The sequence below is a fragment of the Podarcis filfolensis genome (genome assembly GCF_964270895.1).
Source record: "Podarcis filfolensis genome assembly, chromosome: 4".
Lineage (NCBI taxonomy): Eukaryota > Metazoa > Chordata > Lepidosauria > Squamata > Lacertidae > Podarcis > Podarcis filfolensis.
In genome coordinates this window covers 103,002,218-103,028,792 of record NC_139607.1, presented here as the reverse complement: position 1 = coordinate 103,028,792, position 26,575 = coordinate 103,002,218, and the positions used below count along the sequence as shown (strand labels likewise).

Sequence of the window (26,575 nt, the reverse complement as noted above, 5' to 3'; positions counted from 1 at the left end):
TGAGCCCGGCTTCGGCTGGGGAGGGCGGGATATAAATAAAATTTATTATTATTATTATTATTATTATTACAGATAACAAAGGTACCGTATTTTTCGCTCTATAACACGCACCTGACCATAACACGCACATCGTTTTTAGAGGAGGAAAACAAGGGAAAAAACATTCTGAATGAAACAGTGGATGTATCATTTTTGTGCTTCATGCTGTGGCCACAGACATGTGATCTGATGGTGAATTTGGGGTGACCCAATGCAAAAATCCTGAGAATTCCTGTGGATCCATGCTTTGTAACCACGTTTTTGCACCATTGCAGCCCCATGCAACAGTGGGTGCGTGATTTTTCTGGTGCAGGCTGTAGCCATGGACATGCTATGTGATCTGATGGTGAATTTGGGGTGACCCAATGCAAAGATCCTGAGGATCCATGTGGATCCATGCTTTTAAACCACGTTTTTGCACCATTGCAGCCCCAGGCAACAGTGGGTGCGTGATTTTGGGGGGGCAGGCTGTAGCCATGGACATGCTATGTGATATGATGGTGAATTTGGGGTGACCCAATGCAAAGATCCTGAGGATCCATGTGGATCCATGCTTTTTAACCACGTTTTTGCACCATTGCAGCCCCAGGCAACAGTGGGTGCGTGATTTTGGGGGGGGGCAGGCTGTAGCCATGGACATGCTATGTGATCTGATGGTGAATTTGGAGTGACCCAATGCAAAGATCCTGAGGATCCATGTGGATCTATGCTTTGTAACCACATTTTAAGTGGGGAGCGAAGGAAAAACAAAGAAGGGACATGAGAGGGGTGTGCAGAGAAGCAGCTGGCTAAGAATGCAGGAGAGGGATTTAACGGGAGGGAGGAAAGAAAGGCAAAAGTTTCCCCCCACCCAAGCCAGCCATCTCTCTCTCTCCCTCCCTCCCCCCTCTCTCTCCCTCCCCCCTCTCTCCCTCCCCCCTCCCTCCCTCCGCCTCTCTCTCTCCCTCTCCCCCAGCAGCACCGGAGCACAGAGAGGAATTAGAAGGAACGACACTCTGCTTTCCCCTCTGCTTGCCTGGAGGGGAGGGGCTTTCCCTGCTCTTTGTTCCGTTTCAGCAAACACAGCAACGAAACAGAGGAGGGTGGGCAGTAAGACCCTGAGGCAGCATGCAGGAAAGAAGCCGCTTCCTCTTTTCAGGTTTCCCTTCTCCGTGAACCGCGATTTGATTTTTGCCTGATTTTTCGGCTCCAGGGACCACACATCCGCTCAATAACACGCACAGACATTTCCCCTTCCTTTTTAGGAGAAAAAATCTGTGTGTTATAGAGGGGAAAATACGGTAATAAACACACAGCCAGCTGCCTTCTCTACAACAAATTTAGTGAGCATTATTTCCTAACTGGGGGCTCCATTTGTTCCTGAGGCTCTAATCCCTTTTTCTCTCCATTGCAGATTGTGATGAATTGGAAAGGAAGAACAAAGAAGAACACAACACAATCTGCAGAGTGGAGAAGGCACGTAAAAAATTGGAGTGTGGAAAGAGCTGCAGTCAGAGCTCCCATTCCACTTCCCATAAAAGAAATTTTTTTCGAAAGAAACCCTATCGGTGCATGGAATGTGGAAAGATATTCAGTACGAGCTCCTCTCTCACTTCACATCAAAGAATTCATAGAGGGGAGAAACCCTGTCAGTGCATGGAAAGTGGAAAGAGCTTCACTTATAGCTCCCATCTCACTTCCCATCAAAGAATTCATACAGGGGAGAAACAATATAATTGCTTTGAATGTGGAAAGAGCTTTAGTAAGAGCTGTAATCTCACTTCCCATCACAGAATTCATACAGGGGAGAAACCCTATCAGTGCGTGGAATGTGGAAAGAGCTTCAGGAAGAGCTCCGATCTCACTAGGCATCAGAGAATTCATACAGGGGAGAAACCCTATCAGTGCATGGAATGTGGAAAGAGCTTCACTGATAGCTCCCATCTCATTTCCCATTACAGAATTCATACAGGGGAGAAACCCTATCAGTGCATGGAATATGGAAAGAGTTTCATTCAGAGCTCCTCTCTCACTTCCCATCATAAAATTCATACAAGAGAGAGACCCTATCAGTGCATGGAATGTGGAGAGAGCTTCACTCAGAGCTCCTCTCTCACTTTCCATCAGAAAATTCATACAAGAGAGAAACCCTATCAGTGCGTGGAATGTGGAAAGAGCTTCACTGATAGCTCCAAACTCACTTCCCATCAAAGAATCCATACAGGGGAGAAACCCTATCAGTGTGTGGAATGCGGAAAGAGCTTCGGTACAAGCTCCGATCTCACTAAACATCAAAGAATTCATTCAGGGGAGAGACCCTATCAGTGTGTGGAATGTGGAAAGAGCTTCGGTACAAGCTCCGTTCTCACTAAACATCAAAGAATTCATACAGGGGAGAAACCCTATCAGTGCATGGAATGTGGAAAGAGCTTCAGTCACAGCCACAGCCTCACTTCCCATCAAAGAATTCATACAGGGGAGAAACCATATAATTGCTTTGAATGTGGAAAGAGCTTTAGTAAGAGCTGTAATCTCACTAGGCATCAAAGAATTCATACAGGAGAGAAACCCTATCAGTGCGTGGAATGTGGAAAGAGTTACATCCAGAGAGTTCATCTTAATACCCATCAAAGAATTTATAGAGGGGAGAAACAATATAAATGCTTTGAATTTGGAAAGAGCTTCAGGAAGAGCTGCTCTCTCACATCTCATCAAAGAATTCACACAGGGGAGAAACCCTATCAGTGTGTGCAATGTGGGAAGAGCTTCACTCATAACTCCTCTCTCACTTCCCATCAAAGAACTCATACAGGGGAGAATCATGAAATTGTAGAATTGTGGAGCTGGAAGTGAACCCTGGTGCAATCTATTCCACCCCATGTGATGCAGGCGTAGCAAGTGAAGCATCCATGACAGATGACCATCCAACTTCACTTGAAAACCTCAATAGATGGAAATTCCAGCACTTCCAAGGGAGTCCTATCCACTAACAGTTATTGCTGTCAAAAAGTTCTTCCACATGTTTAGTCAGTCTTGTTTTTTTAAAAAACAAAACAAAACTTGAATCCATTTGTTTGTGTCCTACTCTGTGGAGCAGGAAAAACGAGCTAAAAACGATACAACAAAGAAAAATCTTTCCTTCCCCAGAATTTAAATAATTAACAAAAAATCAGAAAGCATTCCTTGACTTCCTATCCTCTTTTTCCATGGTTCCTTTTAACTCTGATTTGTTTATTCCGATGTTCTGAAATGCCTCTCAAATGTAGTGTTGTGTCATTTTATTTTAATTCCAGGCGTGCAATATTATTGATTATATCCTTCTGAGTTTCTCTTACTGTGGCTAGCTCTGTTTTCATTCTATCTTGATTCTTTTTTATCTCTCAGTTCTCTTCTTTCTTTGGCCAGGGCACACCCTGACTCCCTCCTTCGGCAATCTTCGCGGAGCTCTGGCCCAATGGTTGCCATTGGTTTGATTTGAATCAATTTTATAATGAATGATTTTAGAGTGTTGTGTTGTGTTGTACTGCTGTACTGTTTTATTGTTGTTAGCCGCCTTGAGCCTGGCTTCGGCTGGGGAGGGCAGGATATAAATAATTTTATTATTATTATTATTATTATTATTATTATTATTATTATTATTTCTCTTAACTGTTTCCTCCAAAGCTTGGACTGGTTTTTCCATACCATTTGTTTTCCTGGATAGTGTTTTGATTTCTGTTGTCAATTTGTCCATCATTTTGGTGTTATTTTGCAAATCTTTTCCTAATTCCACCAGGATCTCTGCTATATTGGCATCTCCTTAGGTGGTCTCCCTTTCAGTTTAGCTGGTTTCTTTTGTGCCCCCTGTTTTTTCTGTTAGATTCCCCCCCCCCCCAATTAAATAATTTAATTTTTTTTTGTATTCCGAAGGTCTCCGCTCGGTGTCTCTCCCACTGTTGTCTTGGGGAATATTATTTTATTTTGTTTCACCTGTAGTAACCTATGTTATCCATCATTTGAGAACCACGATATTGTTCTCCCTTTGGTCTTCTTTCCTTTTTATCCCTTTCCCCAAATGGAAAACTTTTCTCCCAGCTGCCGCCCACCCCCCCCACCCTCCGGCGACCACTGTCAGTCATGGGGTCACAGAATTATGGTTTCTGAACTGGCTGGATCTAGAGTCTGGATACATCAAAGAAGCGCTTCAGTTAAAGGTGTTGTAAATTCAAACACTGAAAACAGGTAGAGAAAATCAGGACTCCACTGCACCATCCAGTGGCACAATGTTATATTGCACATACAATGCATATCAATCGCTTTTTCTTTGCCCATCTAATGATGATGATGATAATAATAATTTATTATTTATACCTCACCCATCTGTTTGGGTTTACCCAGCCACTCTGGGCGGCTCCCAATTGAATACAGCATTAAATATTAAAACTGAAAACTATTATCAAACTATTAAAAATAAAATAAATAAATGTAGCTGAGTTTGCAGGGACGAATTTGGGAGGGGAGTCAGGCCCTTGGCAAATAAAAGTAGGGTTTCCCCTAACCTATCCCATCTCATGGGGGGGGCGAGCAGGGATTCCCCTAATGTCATCTCATTGGATCCTGCAGGGAATGAAACGGGGGGGGGGGTGGAGCACAACCCCCCAGCTAAGTTTGGAGGATGGGCCAAGAAGTATAGCTGGTCATTGGAAGGCAGACGTACCCAAAGCCTTCAAAATGTGCACTTCCCTCCATTTTGCAACACAATTCCCCAGCTCGGCAATGTGTACTGGGGTCAAGCAGGCATCATCAACATTGTCTTTTACTTTAGTTCATAAAATTTATACACCGCTTGATTTTAAAAGCAGCAACCACCACCACAAAAAAAAGATCAAAACCAGAACAGAGTCCTTAAGAATGGAAGAGAGGTTGGCTGGCACATGTTGCATCGGGAGGAAGGAGGGTGAGTGCCTTGCACAAGTGCTAATCTTTCCACTAGCATAATTTAGTTGAATTACCACCCAACTTGCCGATTGGAAGGTTGGCGGTTCAAATCCCTGAGATGGGTTGAGCTCCTGTTGCTCAGTCCCAGCTCCTGCCATCATAGCAGTTCGAAAGCACGTCAAAGTGCAAGTAGATAAATAGGTACCACTCTGGCGGGAAGGTAAACAGTGTTTCTGTGCGCTGCTCTGGTTTCACCAGAAGTGGCTTAGTCATGCTGGCCACATGACCCAGAAAAACTGTGGACAAACGTTGGCTCCCTCGGCCAGTAAAGCGAGATGAGCGCCGCAACCCCAGAGTTGTTCGTGACTGGACTTAACTGTCAGGGGTGCCAGGATCATCCCACACGCAAGTAAGACTCCGATAGAGACACATGCCCAACTGGCATGTTCTCTCCCTCCTGGTCAGTTGTTCGGGAGCTTCAAAAGCTTTCTCCAGCCGAACATCACAGCGACTGATACCAAAAGGCATTAGCACGCTTAGGAACAGCAGAGTGTTAGCAGTTTGCTTGTGCTGGTCCCGGGGGGTTGCCGTGCGGCGAGGTTCAAGTCCAGTCTGAGGACGAGGGTGCGGTATGGAGGCTGTCCGTCAAAGCTGAAGCGGGGCAAGGCAGGGAGTCGGGTGAGATCAGGAACTCTGGCAGAAGAGCAGGACAGGGTGCTGGCAAGAACTGTTACCAACAATGTTGCTCCCACAACCTGGGACTGGGCTGGCTGGCTTTTATCTGCCCCGAGGCATAGGGCGGCCCTGTCCACAGGTGACTCGCCTCTTCTGGCCTGGAGGCGAGCACTCCTCCTGCGAGAACTTAGTTCCCTCCGCCTCTCTGCCCTGAGCCTCTGCAGCTCAGGAGAGGCTGAAGGGTTACCGGACCCAGAGGCAACCTCACCTTCCCCTGACGGGGCTGAGAGTGGAGCACCTGCAGGCAATGGGTCCTCCATCACCTCCGGAGCCAGAGCAGACTCAGCTGGTGCCTGCACCTGAGGATCCAGCACAGGTGAGAACCTTTCAGGCTCAAGCCCCAGCCCTGGCTCAGCTGGTCCTGGAGGTGGGGACTCCTGTGCAGGCTGGGATTCCTCAGGTTCAGCCTCCGAGTCCGAATCCCAGGCCATCACACTGCTTAACAAACTCAGTAGCACAGCATTTTGGCTAAATTACTTTATTTACATATAAAGCACTCGGAGCATTCTGACTCAGCGCCTTCCTCTTTCTCATCAGACAGCAAAGAGAGAAAGAACAAAGGACAATAGTCCCACATCATGGAACACTGTAATACAAACATCCTGTCTCCGTCACTTCCCACCATGTGGAATGAAAACATACACCGTCATGTGACATAAAACAATCCCGTGACTGCAAGCAGGGAGCAAGAATCCTAACATTCTCTCCTGATTCGTGTACCGTGTTGTAATCATCAGTGTAACTGCAACAACCATACAGATGTCATACACACAGTATACCCCTGTATCACCCGTTCCACCCTTGGAACTACCTGCAAATGGCCTGGCCTTGGGCCTTACCATCTTGCACTTCTGACTAGTCTTGGCATCATAGCTCTCCTGACTATCAAGAAGTTTCACACCTTGCTTCATCAGGACTCAAACCATAGCCTCATTCCTCTCTGAGGAAACTGTGTCCACCCTTACAGCCTTTCTGCGTGGTTTTCTATCCTTTGAGGACACACCCTGTATCCCTTTCAAGACTTCGGGTTCCAAGACCTGTGTCGAGCTAGTAGCCACAGCTAAATCTGCAACTGCTGTGTTAGCAAACTCACGAGCATACCTGGTGGTAGCTGTCTCAGATCTGCGCATCAGGCGCACGTCCTTCACTGTATCAGTGGAACTCACCTACCTTTCAGCAACAGCAGTAGACTCAGTATCTGAGTCTGAAGCAATGGGGTAGCTTTGGAAATACACACATTTCCTTCCCACTTTGCACTGCACTTAACATCCCTAGTGAGTAAGATCAGCTTGGTATGACCCTGATGGTTTCTCTTTGGCTTTGTATGAATGTTGTTGTTTAGTCATTTAGTCGTGTCTGCCTCTTCGTGACCCCCTGGACCAGAGCACGCCAGGCACTTCTGTCTTCCACTTCCTCCCACAGTTTGATCAAATGCATGCTGGTAGCTTCGAGAACACTGTCCCACTATCTCTTCCTCTGTCAGCCCCGTCTCCTTGTGCCCTCCATCTTTCCCAACATCAGGGGCTTTTCCAGGGAGTCTACTCTTCTCATGAGGTGGCCAAAGTCTTGGAGCCTCAGCTTCACGATCTGTCCTTCCAGTGAGCACTCAGGGCTGATTTCCTTCAGAATGATCTTCTTGCAGTCCATGGGACTCTCAAGAGTCTCCTCCAGCACCAGAATTCAAAAGCATCAATTCTTTGGCGATCAGCCTTCTTTATGGTCCAGCTCTCACTTCCATACATCACTAATGGGAAAACCATAGCTTTAACTATACAGACCTTTGTTGGCAAGGTGATGTCTCTGCTTTTTAAGATGCTGTCTAGGTTTGTCATTGCTATTCTCCCAAGGAGCAGGCGTCTTTTAATTTCATGACTGCTGTCACCATCTGCGGTGATCATGGAGCCAAAGAAGGTAAAATCTTTCACTGCCTCCATTTCTTCCCCATCTATTTGCCAGGAGGTGATGGGCCCAGTAGCCATGATCTTCGTTTTTTTGATGTTGAGCTTCAGACCATATTTTGCGCTATCCTCTTTCATCCTCATTAAAAGGTTTTTTAATTCCTCCTCACTTTCTGCCATCAAGGTTGTGTCATCTGCATATCTGAGGTTGTTGATATTTCTTCCGGCAATCTTAATTCCTGGCTTGGGATTCATCCAGCCCAGCCTTTCGCATGATGAATTCTGCATATAAGTTAAATAAGCAGGGAGACAATATACAGCCTTGTCGTACTCCTTTCCCAATTTTGAACCAATCAGTTGTTCCATATCCAGTTCTAACTGTAGCTTCTTGTCCCACATAGAGATTTCTCAGGAGACAGATGAGGTGATCAGGCACTCCCATTTCTTTAAGAACTTGCCATCGTTTGCTGTGGTCGACACAGTCAAAGGCTTTTGCATAGTCAATGAAGCAGAAGTAGATGTCTTTCTGGAACTCTCTAGCTTTCTCCATAATCCAGCGCATGTTTGCAATTTGGTCTCTGGTTCCTCTGCCCTTTCGAAATCCAGCTTGCACTTCTGGGAGTTCTTGGTCCACATACTGCTTAAGCCTGCCTTGTAGAATTTTAAGCATAACCTTGCTAGCGTGTGAAATGAGTGCAATTGTGCGGTAGTTGGAGCATTCTATGAACACCCCCACCTCATTTGGCATACTTTTGCCGGGCTTATTCAGATGGTCTGGCCTCGGCCAGTGATAAGTTTCCCACCCCTTTTGCCAGAGATCCTTGTAAGAGGAGATGTCAGGGATCGAAGCCTTTCGTCTTTCAGAGTGCAGAGCGTGAGGTCCCCTGCGATGCTGCAATCCCATACACTGAGGCACAGCGGCCACTTCTTTGGCCACAGCTTCTTCTTTCGCCACAGCTTCCTTGCGATTTGACTCAGGCAAACCTTGCACAGCCTGGCCTGGCTCGTTTCTAAAGCCACACATGCAGTCCTTGCAAGATGGAGAGTGCAATCCCCTGCACATTTACAAAGGAGGATGTTGCATTGAAATCCCTGGGACGATTCGGAGTAATAGTTTGGAATAAATGCATAGATGTTGTTGCTAAGCTCCTCTGTCATAAAAAACATAGGAAGCATCTTAGTGGGGGGGGGGCAGTTTCAATACCTTGAAAATCCGAAGTCCCCATTGCAGCCTCCATTGCAGACTAAGGCCAGGGCAATAAGCTTGACCATTCCCTTAGACTTACCAAACCTTCCAAAACTCACAAGAAGTCGACGGTTGGTCTGATTCTTTCCATTCCAATGGCGTATTACTCCTAAAGAGAAGGAGGATCCAGGCTCCTTCTTTCCTCCACAATCCCTTGAGCCTATGGTCACGTACTCCCTGCTCCTCCACAAGGTGTGAAATCAAACCCCATAGTGGGAGGCAGAAGGTGTGTTCAAGAGCAACAGTGTCCCAGACAGAAATCCATTGGATTATGACCCAATCTTTTCAAAACACAAACAAGAAAGCCTGGAAGGTCACTCCAAGAGGAATAAAACATTGTTGCAGAACAACATTATTAATCATTAATTATTAGTAGCAGAAGCAAAATATATAGACTGGTGGGGAAGTTTTGTAGGACCAGATTGTGGTACCTGATTAAAGTCTCTTAAGAATTAAACTCCTACAGACACCCTTGGGAAGAGGGCTTAGTGGCGCAGAGAACAAATCAGCACCTGCCTCTCCCTTGTGACTGTCCTCACCTCACATATTGCCTGAAGACCCCAAGATTACATCACACCAGACATCACATATGCTCCCTGCTAGAAGCACTCCCAGGGAACTGGAGCTGCTCTCTGGTGCTATGGAAGGTAGGTGTCCTACAGGGAACAGAAGGCTACAGCTTAGGCAGCCCTTAAGATAGCTCTCTCTCTCCTCAATTGACTGGAACCAAGGAGGAAAAGGAATGGGGAACGGAGCTACTGCTTTTGATGGGCAGAATCACCACACTGTTACACAAAATCCCCCAAAAAGAGAGTAAGAGAGAACAGCCCACAGATGAATGGCGCCTTCTGACAACCAGTCTTCTGGATCTGAACCGTGGTCACCATTGACCTGATATTTCTGATGCGAGGGCACATGTGAGATAAAATCCCACAGAGTTCTGCATAGATACTTCCTGGTGTCCGCGTCCCGTCACCTGATGCATTTTCATGGACCATGTAGATTCTCTATCATTTGATGTACCATATCTATGATTCTATGATTCTATGAATATTTAGAATCTAGTGGTTCTGATCTGATCTGTTGAAGAACGTCAATGGATGTTTGTGCTGCCTGCTTAGAGTGTAGCTTTTCCAGGGTTCACCTAGAAACAAGGGTTTCTTCCATCCCCAGTCTGGAGTGGCGAGGGCAGCATCCTTGGAAACAAGGTAGGTGCAACAAAACATGACTATGGAGTGTGCAGAGAGCCAGCCCCTTTAGCTGCAGTGTTTGCACCAGCCCCACACCCCAGAAAATAATGAACACAAGCTGTAGTGGAGGGAACAGTGTACAGATAGAATGGCACTTGCAATGTAAAGATCTACTGCACCAGTTTTCAGTTTGTTTCCAGACAAATGCCAGGCACGAATTTTGACACAGAAAAGCTTAAATAGACTGGGTCCAGTTGAATATCTATAGGACCTGTGTGATATTCTGTTCCCTGTGGAGAAAGGAAGCAAGGAGGGCAAGGAGAACAGGACCTTTCCTATAAGGTCATGTGACCTTTAAGCAAAGTTCTTGTTATTTCTGCTCTTCTCCCCTTTTATGTGCTTGTTAAGGGATTGCTTTTCATCATAGTTTTCATCATATTGTTAGCTGCTGGCTCAGGTGTGGTATAAATATCTTCCTCCTATATACATAAAAATGCAAGGCTGTTGTCATGCAAACATGACGGCAGCACACTTCAACTGATGTATGTGGGGGGGAGAGTTTCTTCAGAGTGGTTTGACATAAGTGCCTAACCTAATACATTAAGCTTTTAACAGAGGAGGGCAGGCACTTTAGAAAAACACTCTCCCAAGTGCCTCCCCCTCCTTTAAGAGGAGGTTGGGGTCGGGGTGAGCTGTGAGAGGAGGGAAAGGGCCTTGGGGCAACTTGTGAGGGAAGGAGAGACAGGATAGGAGAGGGGTAAAGCAGGCTGGGAATGAGATGTAAAGGGAGGAGGGGTGGGCCAGGTGTTGTAGAAGGTGACTTGGCAAAGAGCTTAGTGGGTAGATGTAGTTGGCAAGTGAAGGGAGGAAGGTTGGCAGCCCCTCACTGAGAGCCAGTGTGGTGTAGTGGTTAAAAGCGGTGGACTCGTAATCAGGTGAACCAGGTTCGCTTCCCCGCTCCTCCACATGCAGCTGCTGGGTGACCTTGGACTAGTCACACTTCTCTGAAGTCTCTCAGACCCACTCACCTCACAGAGTGTTTGTTGTGGGGGAGGAAGGGAAAAGGAGATTGTTAGCCGCTTTGAGACTCCTTGGGTAGTGATAAAGCGGGATATCAAATCCAAACTCCTCCTCCTCCTTTTCTTCTTCTTCTTCTTCTTCTTCTTCTTCTTCTTCTTCTTCTTCTTCTTCTTCTTCTTCTTCTGCAAAATCTTAAACTCTGGCAGTGGAATGTCCCCACAGTAGATTCTGATGGTGGTACTTACCTCTGTCCTCTTCGCAGAGGAAGTGGTAGCCATTCTTTTGTTATTCTTTTATTATATTCCAATTATTTATTTTTATAATATTTATATTTTATTAAGGTGATTTCAGTAAAAAGAAATAAAGTGATAAAGTGATACGGGGGGGGAGGAAAAGTAAGAGGGAGAAAAACAACAACAAAGATACATATAAAAATGAAAATATACAACAAAAAATAACAACAACAAGCATATACAGTGGTAGCTTGGTTTTTGAACATAATCCATTCCGGAAGACTGTTCAAGTTCTGAAATGTTCGGAAACCGAAAACTCAATACAGAAGCCTCAATGCAGAAAACTCAATACGGAAACTCAATACGGAAGCTGCATAGCATGTTCAACTTCTGAGGCGTGTTTGAAAACCAAAGCATTTACTTCTGGGTTTACAGCATTCGAAAACCTAAATGTTTGTCAATGCAGATATTCCAAAATCGAGGTACCACTGTACGATATTCCCATACATTGTTGCATAAATTGGTATAGTGTTGTTGTCCTAGTGCTTATGTAAATGCTAATAGCCTACTGCATTTTGAATAAACTCATTCCAAATGTTATCACATTTATCCATACAGAGCCTGCACCTCTAAGCAGTCCATTCATCAATTGCCAGTGATGTCATATCATCAGCCCATTGATTGAAGGGTTTCGTATCTTTATTTTTCCAATTCCTTAATATCAACCTTTTGGCCGTCCTTAGGGCATGGAAGATCCTTTTCCGTTGTCCCATTAATAGGAGACAAGGAACTTCTAGCAGCTTGTTAATTGCCTTTGAAGTGGAAACAGGCCGATGATAAGATTTATTGTGAGCCTCACAGGGAGTGTTCTACTCCGAAGTGGCAGCCATTCCTTGAAGTTCCTCATGGCAATGTCCACTCCGGCCAACCTCACAACCACAGAATTTGCCCTGAGGGGCTTCCCTGGGCTGGAGGCGGTTCATGGCTGGATCGGGATCCCCATCTTTTTTACCTACTTGGCGGCCATCCTAGGAAACTGCACCATCCTCTACATCATACGGACAGAGCCCAGTCTGCACCAGCCCATGTACTACTTCCTGGCCATGCTGGCTACCACTGACCTGGGTCTCTGCCTCGTCACGGCACCCACAGTGCTGGGCGTCCTCTGGTTCCAGCTGAAGAAGATCAGGAAGCCCTGCTGCATAGCTCAGATCTTCTTCATCCACTCCTGCTCCTTCATGGAGTCAGCTGTGCTCTTTGCCATGGCCCTGGACCGATTCCTGGCCATCTGCTCTCCTCTGAGGTACACAGCAATGCTGAACTCCAGTAGAGTGGCCAGAATTGGGCTGGTCCTCCTGCTAAGGAGCACTGTTCTCCTCATGCCGCCCTTGCCTTTCTTCCTGAAGTTCCCCTTCTGCCCAGATGCTACCCTTTCCCATTCATACTGCCTGCACCAGGACTTGCTCCGCATGGCATGCGCCGACACAACCTTCAGCAGCTTCTATGCCCTCGTCCTCATCCTCCTCACCATGGGTACTGACCTGCTCTTCATCCTGATCTCCTATGGCCTCATCCTGAGGACTGTCCTGGGCATGGCCTCTGACAACCAAGGCCACCACAAGGCCCTGGGCACCTGCGTCTCCCACATCTGTGCTGTTCTGGTCTTCTATGTCCCGGTGCTTGGGCTCTCCATCGTACACCGGTTTGGCCAGCATGCACCTGCCCTACTCCATGTCATCATGGGCAATGTCTACATCCTCCTGCCACCCTTGATGAACCCCATCATCTACAGCATCAAAACAAAGCAGATCTACAGCAGGATCCTCAGAATGATCTCAGTGAAGAACCTCTGAGGAAGTCAATGTAAGGAAGGCCCCACTCATTCCACTCAAAGTTTCAGTCTTCCCATATGGAAATAATGCTTTATTCAGAGTTTAATTCCATAGTGTGCCCCCAATGATCTCCTATTTTCCTTTGTTTCATTTCCTCCAAGGAAACTGTTTAGTTTCTCACAAGGAAGCTAGTAAAATGTGGGTTGAATGAGGCAACTGTTAGGTAGATTTGTAGCTGACTGACCGAACCCAATTAGTACTCCTTCATGGTTCCCCATCATCCTGGGGAAAAGTGACAAGTGGGGTGCCGCAGGGTTCTCTCCTTGGCCTGTTGTTGTTCAATATATTTATAAACAACATGGATGAAGGAACTGAGGGGATGCTCATCAAATTTGCAGTTGATACCAAACTGGGAGGGGTAGCTAATGCCACAGAAGACAGAATCAGAACTCAAGACAACCTTAAGAGATTGGAGAACTGAGCCCAAACTACCAATATGTATTTCATAAGGGACGAATGTAAGGTTCTGCACTTAGGCAAGAAGAACCAGATGCACAAATATAAGATGGGGGACACCTGGCTTACCAGCAGTACATGTGAAGAGGACCTAGGGGTCTTGGTGGACCACAAGCTCAAGAAGAGTCAACTGTGATGCAGCAACAAAAAAAGGCAAATGCTATTCTCAGCTGCATCAACAGAAGTCTAGTGTCCAGATCAAGGGAAGTAATATTCCTGCTCTAGTCTGCCTTGGTCAGAACACACCTGAAATATTCTGTCCGATTTTGGGCACCACTATTTAAGAAGTTGACAAGCTGGAAGGTGGGCAGAGGAGGGCACCTAGAAGGATAGGAGGTTTTAGGATACATTTGTAAAATAAAGAGCTGTGGGTCCCCATCGTTTTGACTTCCATGCACTGAGGACAGAAATGGATATCTGGCAACACATAATGGGTGTGTGTGTGTGTGTGTGAGAGAGAGAGAGAGAGAGAGAGTTAGTTTCCTTATGCAACCAGCTGGGAGTTGGACAATGTACCTCACCCACTGGGGATCATATTTTGCACATGCCCTGAAGCAACATTTCCTTTCCTAGAAGGTTCTAAGCCCTTATTGACTGAAGGAGGAGAAGATTAAAATGTTGTGGCTCACATCCAATGTTTTTGCCATTGTAGGGTGCCGTGCTGAAGGGGGCCTCTGCTGCCAACTACAAATAGTTCAAAAAGGGGTCGGGGAGGGTGGTATGTCCGGTCAGGCATACTTGCTGTAAGGATGGGGGAGATATTTCATTCAATTCGCTTTGAGAAGCACAACCATGCAATCCACACTTTCCAGAACAATATGCAACACTTAACACAGCCTTCCTTGAAAAATCATGCTTCTCCAAATTTTTCAGTGCAGTTCTACAGCCCAGTAAGGTGTAGAAAATGAGGTGGTATGCATTATAGAGGTGAAAATTAACATTAAAATATTTATTATTATTATTATTCATTTCATTTATATACCGCTTTAAAATTTTAAGAAGAATCTGAAAGCAGTTTACAGCATATTAAACATCAACAAAACAATCTAGAATCAAACATTTCTGAAAAAGCAACATAATTAAGAGGAAACAAAAATATTATCTTAAAGATTTCAAAATGAAACATTACAAAGGAGGTCAACTACAGAATACAAATTTAACACAAACAAAGTTAACAAAAAAAATCTTAAACAATTAAAAGAAAACACCACTAAGTCAAATATAAAATGTACATTTAAAACAGCATAGTTAACAAGAGAATAAAATATTATCATAAGCATGACATGGCAGTTTGTCCGGCACAAAAAGGTGGGGCAAAGGAACCCAACAATTAGGGTTTGTTGCCAGGCATAGCAATGTTACTCCACTCTCACCAGGAGCCTCTTCAGTGGGGCTGGTGAGTCTGGGCCCCGCCCCCTAGGCCAGGTGGAAAAGGTTAGCTGTAAATGTATTCTAATATATTCTAAATGTATTCTAATATATTCTATAAATATGGACCATAAAGAAGGCTGGTCGCCAAAGAATTGGTGCTTTTGAATTATGGTGCTGGAGGAGACTCTTGAGAGTCCCATGGACTGCAAGAAGATCCAACCTCTCCATTCTGATGGAAATCAGCCCTGAGTGCTCACTGGAAGGACAGATCCTGAAGCTGAGACTCCAATACTTTGGCCACCTCATGAGAAGAGAAGACTCCCTGGAAAAGACCCTGATGTTGGGAAAGATGGAGGGCACAAGGAGAAGGGGACGACAGAGGACGAGATGGTGGGACAGTGTTCTCGAAGCTACCAGCATGAGTTTGACCAAACTGCGGGAGGCAGTGGAAGACAGGAGTGCCTGGCGTGCTCTGGTCCAGGGGGTCATGAAGAGTCGGACACGACTAAATGACTAAACAACTAAACAACAATATTCTATAAAGCACTATTGAAAGTCTCATTTTAGCTTTCTGTTTCTTCTGAGGATGTTGTGTGTCTGGCTGCTGCTGATACTTCAAAGGGAGTATCAGCCTGAACCCTTGAACTCCAGATGAACTGTTTTCTCTCGCAGAGAAATGGAGAAAGTCTTTTTACAAACCGCTGGGGGTGTGTTTGCTCATTTTCAAAGAAAGACAGGCTAGATCATGTTCTAAAGTGGTGGTTCTCTTCAGCAAGCTTAGCATATTCTGTTGTGGGTTATTTTGTATACAGTGGTACCTCAGGTTAAGAACTTAATTCGTTCTGGAGGTCCGTTCTTACCCTGAAACTGTTCTTAACCTGAGGTACCACTTTAGTTAATGGGGCCTCCTGCTGCCGCCACACGATTTCTGTTCTCATCCTGAAGCAAAGTTCTTAACCTGAGATACCATTTCTGGGTTAGCGGAGTCTGTAACCTGAAGCGTCTGTAACCCGAGGTACCACTGTATAAGCTTCTTAATTAGCAAATTTTATAACAAAGGTTTTTAAAGCAATACATAGCTTACAGGTACTTTATCAAAAAAAGGAAAGAATTTCAAAAGGGCCTAGCTCCTATCTACTTCAAACGATTGGCTGCCTGCCAACCTGCTCTCCTGCACTGCTTGTCTGGATAGCCTGGAACTTGCTCAACCTTTCATGGTTCAGCTAACAGGCTGCAGAAAGGAAACCTCCTTTTACAAGCAGATTAACAGGAAAGGAGAGAGAGTCTCACCCTTTCTATACAATTTGGGGTTGAGAATATAGCTACTATGGGTGCATTCTATTAAATCTAGTAAGTAATATATCTTATTTCTGTTAAGCCAATGGAGAGTCAGCATTTATTCCTCACACTCTCCTCGGGAGGATGCTGACAATTCTGAGCCTCTGACTGTCAGGAAACAGCAGAAACTCCTAAAAAATGGACAGATTCACCTTTTTGCATGAATCCTCCTTTATGTGGGGTATTGCCTGTGTGACAATTTGGTGTAACCATCTGCTCCGTAATGGAGATACAATGAAGAGCAAGAAAACTGGACTGCCCCCCTTTCCCACCTGGCTTCATACTATGGGCCCCAGAAGCTCCCAATTATCCTTTGCCTGGATTTTGTGCAACTGAAGCTTAGAGAGCCTTTAAGCCACATATTGCCCAGTAAAGGTGACTCGGAAACTACAACTAATTTGAAGGTGACTCGGAAACTACAACTAATCCAGAATGCGGCAGCTAGACTGGTGACTGGGGGCGGCCGCCGAGACCACATAACACCGGTCTTGAAAGACCTACATTGGCTCCCAGTACGTTTCCGAGCACAATTCAAAGTGCTGGTGTTGACCTTTAAAGCCCTACACGGCCTCGGCCCAGTATACCTGAAGGAGCGTCTCCACCCCCATCGTTCTGCTCGGATGCTGAGGTCCAGCGCCAAGAGCCTTCTGGCGGTTCCCTCATTGCGAGAAGCAAAGCTACAGGGAACCAGGCAGAGGGCCTTCTCGGTAGTGGCGCCTGCCCTGTGGAACGCCCTCCCATCAGATGTCAAAGCGATAAATAACTACCTGACATTCAGAAGACATCTTAAGGCAGCCCTGTTCAGGGAAGTTTTTAATCTGTGCTATTTTAGTGTATTTTTGGTTTCTATGGAAGCCGCCCAGAGTGGCTGGGGAAACCCAGCCAGATGGGCGGGGTACAAATAATAAATTATTATTATTATTATTATTATTATTATTATAAAGGACACTGCAATCACGTTTGTACCACCTCTCCATTATTAGTGTTCTTCATTTATCAATGTATATATTACTCACATGCTACAATGGTGTCTAAGGGGTCTACATGTATAAAATCCATACATAATTAAAATTCACAAATAAACAAGTCCATTAAAAGCACAACAATTAACACAGTAAAAGTGACAACTGAAAGAATAAGATCCAGATGTCCAAGTTCGGGGGTGAGGTGGAGGGATGCTTGTCTGAACAGGTGTGTCTTCAAGAGCCGGTGGAATGCTGATAGAAGAAGATGATGATGATGAAGTAGAAGAAGAAGAGGAGGAGGAGGAGGTTTGATTTGATATCCCACCTTATCACTACCCTAAGGAGTCTCAAAGTGGCTAACAATCTCCTTTCCCTTCCTCCCCCACAACAAACAATCTGTGAGGTGAGTGGGGCTGAGAGACTTCAGAGAAGCCCAAGGTCACCCAGGAGCTGCATGTGGAGGAGCGGGGAAGCGAACCTAGTTCACCAGATTACGAGTCCACCACTCTTAACCATGCTGGCTCTCAGATACAGACGGAGGCCTCTGGTTCTTCAGCCAGGAGGGCATTCCACAGCACTCATGCCACTGCCTGGCATTCAGCAGGCCAGGCAGTCAAAGCAGCTGGTTCAGAGGAACAGGCTCACAAATTCTCAGCTGTGAAAGCTCTTCCTTCAACTGGAGCTCTCGCTTATTGCAGTGAAGCCATTGCAGGGTTCGGATGACACACACACCTTGCACTGAGAGAACACGTGATGGGCTTGTGGGACCATTCAGGCTAATTTCTTACTCCTCCTCACCATTTTGTGTTTGTCATCCATCAGAAGGGGCTCTAGATGCATCCTGACATATGCACGCATGGGTTTGCCAGTGTGGGGTGTTTTTACTGGAGCCAGAATCCACCATTGTGTAAAGAACCTACACACTCAGACACCTGCATGCACAAAGAGGCCCCCTTCTGACACATTTACTCGTTTAATTTATATTCCACACTTCCTCCCTAAGGAGCCCAGGGCAGCAAACAGTAAAGACATATTGAAAACAATTCCAGGGCAGATGCAGACTGGGACTGAGCTAAGAGGACAAGGAGACCACTTTGGGGTCAGGCCAGGGCCCCTCTAGTCCGGCATCCTGTTCTCACAGTGGGTGACCAGGTGACCATTATGGGAAACCCACAAGCAGGACCTGGGCACAAGAGCAGCCCTCTCGCTTCCTCAGGTTTCCAGGCAACAGGGATTCAGAAGCATCACTGCCTCTAACCAAGGCAGCGCATAGCAATCATGGCTAGCAGCCATCAATAATCCTCTTCCTTGCATTCCGAGCTGCAAAAGAACTTATTTGGGGCACGGCACCTGATTCGAGGTACAGGAAAGGTAGATGACGTCCCAATCCAACCAGCTACAAATGGAGTTTGCCAGGGCCCTTCCAGCCAGGTAGGGTTGGCGTTTAGGGGGGAAGGGATTCAGTCTCAACTCAGCCTGAGTTTCACCATGACCCTGCCTGGGAGGAAAACCCTGGTGACCCGTTCCCGGATCTCCTTGGTCCTTACTCCATACACAATGGGGTTCAGCATGGGAGGGAAGAGGAGGTAGAGGTTGGCCAGCAGGATGTGGATGTGGGGGGCCACGGAGTGGCCAAAGCGGTGGGTGAAGAAGGAGAAGAGGGCAGGGCTGTAGGAGATCAAGATGACGCAGAGGTGGGAGCCACAGGTGCCAAAAGCCTTGTGCCTTGCCTCACGGGAAGAGAGACGGAGCACCGCACGGACGATGAAGAAGTAGGAGAGCCCAATGCAGAGAAGGTCTCCTCCGATGACGACCAGAGCCACACTCAGCCCATAGGTGCGGTTGATGCTGGTGTCCCCACAAGCCAGTTTGACCACTGCCATGTGCTCACAGTATGTGTGGCGAATGACGTTGGTCCGGCAGTAGGACAGCCTCCGGATCAGGAAAGGGCAAGGTGCCATCAGCAGCGTTCCCCTGACTATGCCGGCCACAGCCATCTTGGCCACCAGTGAGCTGGAGAAGAAAGAGCTGTACCTGAGCGGGAAGCAGATGGCCACATAGCGGTCCAGCGCCATCCCCAGCAGCACCGCTGACTCCATCATGCACAAGGCATGGATGAAGAACATCTGGGCCAGGCAGGCAACGGCTTGGATCTCCCCGCCCTGGAACCAGAAGATGCAGAGCATCTTGGGCAGGGCGGAGGTGGAGGCTGCCAGGTCAATAGCTGCCAGCATGCAGAGGAAGTAGCACATGGGTCTGTGGAGAGCTGGCTCTGTGGCCACCACCAGGAGGATGGTGCAGTTCCCGGCAATGATCACCACATAGATGCAGGATACTGGCACAGAGAGCCACATGTGGTAGGCTTCCAGCCCTGGGATGCCTTGCAGGAAGAACGTGGGAGGCCAGGAGTGGGTCACGTTGGCCATGGCCATGAGGAACCAGCTTCATCAGAGGCAGATGATTCACCACGGCTGCTTAGCTTCACTCACAGGCTTCCTGAAACCCAGAGGAGAAAAACAGACACACACAAAGGTGACATGAGAAGATCGTAGAATTGCAGAGTTGGAAGGGATCCCCAGTCATCTAGCCCAACCCCCTGCAACACAGGAATCCCAGTTAAATAACCCCAGCAGATGGCCATTCAATCTCTGTTTAAAAACCTCCAGCCTCTGAGGTCATAAAATAACAGAACCGTAGAGTTGAACGAGAGCCATCTGTTTCAATCTCCACCAAAGCAGGAATCCTGGCTGAAGAATTCCTGACAGGTAGCCTTCCAATCTCCCTTCTGAGGGAGTCTGTTCCACTGTCACACAGCTCTTACCCTCAGAAAGTTCTTCCTAACGTTTAGTCAGAACCTCCTTTCCTGCAATTTGAATCTGTTGGTTCAGGTCCTCACCTTTGGAGCAGAAGGAAACAAGCTTGCTCCATCTTCTGATATTTGAAGGTGACTATCCTATCAGTTCTCAGTCTCCCCTTCTCCATACCCAACTTCCTCAACCGTCCATTAGAAGGTTTGATTTCCAGACGCTTGATCATCAGATATAGATGGGGGGGTGATCCCGCTCCCTGCACTAGCATCCTCTGTGATTCTGCACAGAGAGCTTTTGCTTCAGCTGTCCTGGCGCTATGCATGGAACTCCAGCAATGAGAGAAGAAATACATACTGGGGAAGCATGTGGACTGTGCAAGGTCTAGCCCCACATATGGAGGGACAAATCTGTCCATTTTGGATTGGCTCAGGTTCTCATTTTTCCAGTCTTCACTTCCGTTCTTCACATTTGCACGTAAAAAAACATAAGAAGATCAGACCAATGGGGTTCATCATCCTGGTCTCACAGTGACCAACCAGATGCCCTTTATGAGAAATCCGCAAGCAGGATCCAAACACAGGAGTCCCCTCCCTTCCTACAGTTTCAACAATTGAGATTCCGAATCACTGCTGCTTCCGACTTTGTTTGCATTTTTAAAAAATAATATTAAAGAATTCCTTAGGAATATTCGTCAGGATTTTTGGTAGGATTATGACAACAATTGTAATGTAACAAGAACTATGGTATGAACAGAATTTTAAGGGAAAATGGAAAACATTATATGATGAAGGTGGGAAAAGATTAACAATGGAATCCATGGAGGGGCGGAGAGGAGTCCAAGGCTTCAGGGAATCTTACATTTCTATTATTATGGTTTATGAATGAGTGTAAATGTTAAATGTAAAACTGAATAAAAATTTTTTAAAAGAAAAAGAATATTCAGCAGGATTTTAGTGCATGTCTCTCCTAACATTTATACAAAATGTTGTCCAATATGCACATTTTTGGAAAACCCTTTTTCTTATTACAATGCATTTCTGTATATTATTTTCCGCATCATATTCCGCATTCTGTATATTATTTTCAATCATATATATATTTATTATATTTATATTTATTTTCAATCATTTTCCGCATTCTGTATATTATTTTCAATCATATGTGTGTTGTTGCTGCTGTTATTTCGGTTTATTACCCACTCGTCATAGGGAAGCTTAAGTTAATTTTAAAGCCGATATTAAAAACAGTTAAAACAATCACCATATATTCCTTGGCCATGGAGCTGGAATGCAAAACTCAGAGAATTTCAAAGGGCAGCTCTATTTCAGCGCAGTTCAAATTAAGGAAGTTCATCTTTAGACAAAAGGTGAACTGAATTCCTCCCCCTCCCTTGTCCCACAGGGATCAGGAAGAAAAGCAGTTACACAAGGCACAACCTTATGAAGGAACAGAGACAGATATCCTTCATGGAGGAGAAGATAATCTATGGTTCTTAGCCAGGATGGCTCTGCTCTGCAAATCCACAGCTGGAGGCAGCAATGCTTCTGGAAACCAGCTGCTGCAAATCACAGTAGGGGAGAGGTCTCTGGTGCTCAAATGCTGCTTGCGGGTTTCCCATAATGGGCCACTTTGAGAACAGGATACTGGACCAGATGAGCCATTGGCTTGATCCAGCAGACACTTCTTATGTTGTGGTGGCTGTACTGGTCGCCAACAAAGGAAGCTTGAAGTGCTGACTCGCTTTGTATTAGAAAAACTCACCAGGCAGGCAGTGGAGAGGCAGAGTCCTTGTGGGGTCCTGGTGATACCGATTCTACAAGGGGGCACCTGTGAAGGGCAGGCAACAGACTTTATAGGCTTCCTTTGCCAACCTCCCAGCAAAGATCCCCAGAAGCTGAGGCCCTGGTGCTTAAGGGCAGCTGGGCAACGTTGGTGGGAGCGCCTGGGCTTCCTCCTCTCACCTGCTAAATAGTCTCTCAGGTGTTTCAGGTTTGCCTTCCTGAGAGATTTGGCTGGCTGGCTGGATGTGTGGGGCTCCTGAGGCCACCTTGAAGGGAGCAGATGGAGGAGGTTCTGCAGGTATAGTGCTGAAGAGCAGCGCCAACATCTCTGCAGCATTGCTGACCTCATGGAGCAAAGAGCACAGCACCACTCCTTCCAGTGAAAACAGCCTGTCCCCAAGAGACTGTTGGAAAACAAGAAGGTCTTCATCTGCTGGCAGAATGACAACGAGGAGGGAGCCTGGTCTAACTTCTCTGGGCATGCAGTTCCAAAATCGCCTGGTCTTTCAGATAGCTTGGACCTAGATAATTTTTAATTTTCTAGTACATGATGTTTACTGTTCCAAAAAAAAGATTGCTGTCCAAATGATACAGACTGTCATTGAGTTCAGACTGGCGAGTCTTCACTTTTGAGACATAATCAGCTCAGTTACTAAAGATGAAGGGAATGCATAAGAATACGATAAAAGAATATGATTCCAGCCCCTTTAACTAACCAGAAAGGACTTGAATGCACCATAAAGTGAGAGGGGTGCAATTTGGGTTTATTCTCAGATGCTTGCTTGTTCCTTTTATGGGTACAACAAGGTCATACTTTATTATTCTTAAATTGGTTTTATTGATTCCACACACACCCATTTCACATTGTATATCACCTTGAAATAAAAATAAAACAAACCAACATTTGAGGTCAGCTGCAAGCCTGATGACTCCCTTCCTGGGTATTAAAAGAGGCCACTGTGAGGCCAGGAGTCACATCTGAAGGCAGCCCTGTTTAGGGAAGCTTTTAATGTTTAATAGGTTATTGTATTTTAGTGTTTTGTTGGAAGCCGCCCAGAGTGGCTGGGGGGACCCAGCCAGATGGGCGGGGTATAAATAATAAATTATTATTATTATAATTCATAGGAAGGAAAGGGGGTTGGGCAGCCCTCCAATAACAAGGTTCACTCTACCTCAAATGCCCCATTCACACCCCCTGTTAATGCCTCCTTTCCCCCTCCCTAGCCAAAGCACACCTGTAGATATGGGTAGACCACTTGCCATACCACTAGCAACCAATCAAAACCCGTAATCTTGACAGTTACTGAAATCCCAGCCTATTGGAGAAGAGAATGCCTAGAGAGTTATGAAACAGCGCCCCCTACCAAGGGCTACACTGGCACTGCAGCTGTCAAACCAGCCTCGGCTCTAGCTTTAGAACAGGCATAGGCAACTTCGGCCCTCCGGATGTTTTGGGACTACAACTCCCATGATCCCTAGCTAGCAGGACCAGTGGTCAAGGATGATGGAAATTGTAGTCCCAAAACATCTGGAGGGGCAAGGTTGCCTATGCCCGCTTTAGAAGGTTCCTCTGTTGCGAAAACTTTTAGAAATTCATAAAAAATGTTTCCTGTGATGGTTTTACACCTCTACTCAGAAGGTAAATAGCTATCATGGGAGGAGCTTGGGACATGAGATGGGGCAGCTATAATCCCTGAAGCTGAGATGTACTCAGCTGGCAACACTGCCTGGGTGATAATCGCTGGCATCCTGACACCTGAGTGCCGGACAGGTAGTCATTCCAAGAACAATCGCAAACCCAACCTCAGTGGATTGGGGTCTCAGTCGAGACAAAAGGGTGTGCTTAACTTGGCTGGGAAAACCTTTGATTCACTTAAAGGGTGGGAGGTGGAGGTCAGGTGAGGGACGGGGCAAGCCTGGTGCTCAGGTTTCTGCCAGAAGACCCCTCCCAATTTGTGACATAGTTATAACAAATGTATGATGTTTTACTAAAGGTGTTATGGGTAACTTCCAGAAACTTATAAAAAGGAGAGCCATCCTTTTTTCGTGGCTTCTCACAACTTCTTATATGTGGTAGTTTGAAGTCTTGTTGCAACAGTAAAGACCAGGCCTAAGGACTGCTGTTTGGCTCCTATATTTTTGCTGGAGTCTTTCCTGGCAATCCAAGTGAGTCTGGGACATTCTCTACTACGCTCTCTAGATGTTTTGGACTACATCTCCCATCGTCCCCAGCCAGAAAAGCCTTGCTCGATGGGGTTGATGGAGGTTGTAGTCATAGAGGCCAGTGAAGGTGGGGTAAGGTGTGTGGTGCAGTGGATGAGTTCACTGTTAAACCTCTGTTGCAAAAATGCCTCTTTGGGTCTCTCCTGCCTTGATAATGGTCCCTTTTTTGGAGCTCCAGATCACTATGATGCGCCAAAGTGGTCTTGGGTGGTACAGATGATCTTGATCCATTTCACCCTTGGTTCTAACCCATTTTGGATCTTAAAACAGCCTTGGGCACCTTGGTGGCTGACCTATCTCAGGTGCTGGACAGGAGAGCTACACCCCTGTTGGGAATGGGTGGAGAGCTTGTCTTCCAGATGAGTGAGGGAGACCACAAAAGGCCCTTAGCCCAGCTCCCATTCTTTGTAGGAATCATCCAGCAATAAGGGGAAGTTTCCTTGTAAGCGTGGAAGAGCTCAGAATAATTCATCCTGCTCCTCGAATTGAGTGTTACTCCCTGGCTACTTCCAGAGTCAAGAGACTAAAGGAAGCATCTGCTCAAAGAAGGTGCTCATGGGAACATTTAATTAACGGCACAGGCAGCAAATCAGCTGCACTGTTCTAGGCACTGTGGATCTCCCCATCATTGTTATTGTATGGGGGCTCCTAAGCTGCACTATCATCCTCATCATTCCCACATCAAGAAGGTCCTCTATAAACGCTCATAGCCTGTCCTCTTTCTTGCAACCAAATATTGCATGCAAACTCTCTTTCCCCAAAACAAAATGAAAAGGGGGAAGAACAGCATTCTTCCATGGCAGCTTAGACAACATAGCCTTCTCTCAGCTACTTGGAAAGGAGCAGCGGTGAAGAACTCAAGGCTCAGAAGCCTTACCCTTGGAGCTCAGAGAGCCACAAGGAGGCTCTTCCACAGCATCGTAGTAGCATCCAAGAGAAGACCCTTCCTGCCCCAGCAAAGATTCCCTCCAGGCCACTCTACTAGCCCCTGAAACACTCAAGGAGGGAGACTCGGATCAAGGAGATCAGGATTTCTCCATCCGCTTCACTGCAAGCTATCCTTTTATTCTTGAAGAAGAGTCAGGAATTCTTCCTCGCATTCCATCCTCAAAGATGACAACTGTCCTCCAATGCTCCATTTCCGTGTGAGAGATCCTGGAAGTGAAAGATAGTAGCCGAGGTTCATCATGGTGCAGGATACTTTTGCCAACCTGAGCACTGCAGTGCTTGCCCTGAGGGGCTTCCCTGGGTTGGAGGAGGTTCATGGCTGGATTGGGATCCCAATCTTCTCTGCCTACCTGGCAGCCGTCCTAGGAAACAGCACCATCCTCTACGTCATACGGACGGAGCCCAGTCTGCACCAGCCCATGTACTACTTCCTGGCCATGCTGGCCACCACTGACTTGGGTCTCTGCCTCGCCACGGCACCCACAGTGCTGGGCATCCTCTGGTTCCAGGTTGAAAAGGTCAGCAAGGAAGCCTGTGTAGCTCAGCTCTTCATCATCCACTCCTGCTCCTTCATGGAGTCAGCTGTGCTCTTTGCCATGGCCCTGGACCGATTCCTGGCCATCTGTTCTCCTCTGAGGTATGCAGCGCTGCTGAACTCCAGTAGAGTGGTCAGAATTGGAGTGGTCCTCCTGCTAAGGAGCACCTTGTTAATACTGCCCCCTGTCTCTCTCCTCTTGACGTTCCCCTACTGTCCACATGCTGTCCTTTCCCATTCCTACTGTCTGCACCAGGATATGATTCGCGTGGCATGCACAAACACAACCTTCAACAGCCTCTATGCTCTCACCTTAATCCTCCTCACCATGGGTTCTGACCTACTCTTCATCCTCATCTCCTACGGCCTCATCCTGAGGACTGTCCTGGGCATGGCCTCTGACAACCAGGGCCACCACAAGGCCCTGGGCACATGCGTCTCCCACATCTGTGCCGTTCTGGTCTTCTACATCCCAGTGCTTGGGCTCTCCATCGTACACCGGTTTGGACAGCATGCCCCTGCCCTCCTCCACGTCATCATGGGCAATGTCTACATCCTCCTGCCACCCTTGATGAACCCCATCATCTACAGCATCAAAACAAAGCAGATCTACAGCAGGATCCTCAGAATGGTCAGGAACTCCTGAAGGATTTGTCAGTTCATGGATTATTGCTTCATTTTATTTTCCTATGTTTGTATCCTCCTTTTCCCCCATCATGGAACCCAATGTGGCATTCATGGTGTTCCCATCTTGCCACTGACCAGTCACTGACATGCTTTGCTCCAGCAAGGCGGTGGCCTCATGGTCCTTCAGGCAAGACCCTGGGACCATTCATCCAGGGGAATCCCAAGAGAGAGCCAGTCACTCAACTCACTGTGACCAATATCGATTCATCAATGCTGTGCCAGGCACTGTAGAAAAACAGCATTTCCCCTCTCTGATGCAGAGTTGTACCAGTTAGGATGCTATTTTTGTTGGGTTGTTTCCCTCTATGTCTA

At 46.5% G+C, this 26,575-nt stretch overlaps 4 protein-coding genes across 4 annotated transcripts in view; 3 read left to right on the top strand and 1 right to left on the bottom strand.

Moving 5' to 3' along the window:
* LOC310760737 (uncharacterized protein) overlaps positions 1-26,575 on the top strand; it is a 305,377-nt gene that overhangs the window by 10,346 nt on the left and 268,456 nt on the right. The gene's annotated exons all lie outside the window — the stretch shown is intronic.
* On the top strand, positions 12,163-13,110 carry LOC310761880 (olfactory receptor 51G2-like; the record flags this gene model as incomplete). Its single annotated transcript, XM_083612079.1, has 1 exon — positions 12,163-13,110. One exon carries the CDS (start codon positions 12,163-12,165, stop codon positions 13,108-13,110), a length of 948 nt encoding a protein of 315 aa, XP_083468205.1.
* Positions 18,746-19,711, bottom strand: LOC310760868 (olfactory receptor 52P1-like; the record flags this gene model as incomplete). The annotated part of the gene is made up of 1 exon (XM_083610081.1): positions 18,746-19,711. One exon carries the CDS (start codon positions 19,709-19,711, stop codon positions 18,746-18,748), a length of 966 nt encoding a protein of 321 aa, XP_083466207.1.
* On the top strand, positions 25,281-26,222 carry LOC310760897 (olfactory receptor 51V1-like; the record flags this gene model as incomplete). Its single annotated transcript, XM_083610114.1, has 1 exon — positions 25,281-26,222. The coding sequence occupies one exon, from the start codon at positions 25,281-25,283 to the stop codon at positions 26,220-26,222; it is 942 nt and encodes a 313-aa protein (XP_083466240.1).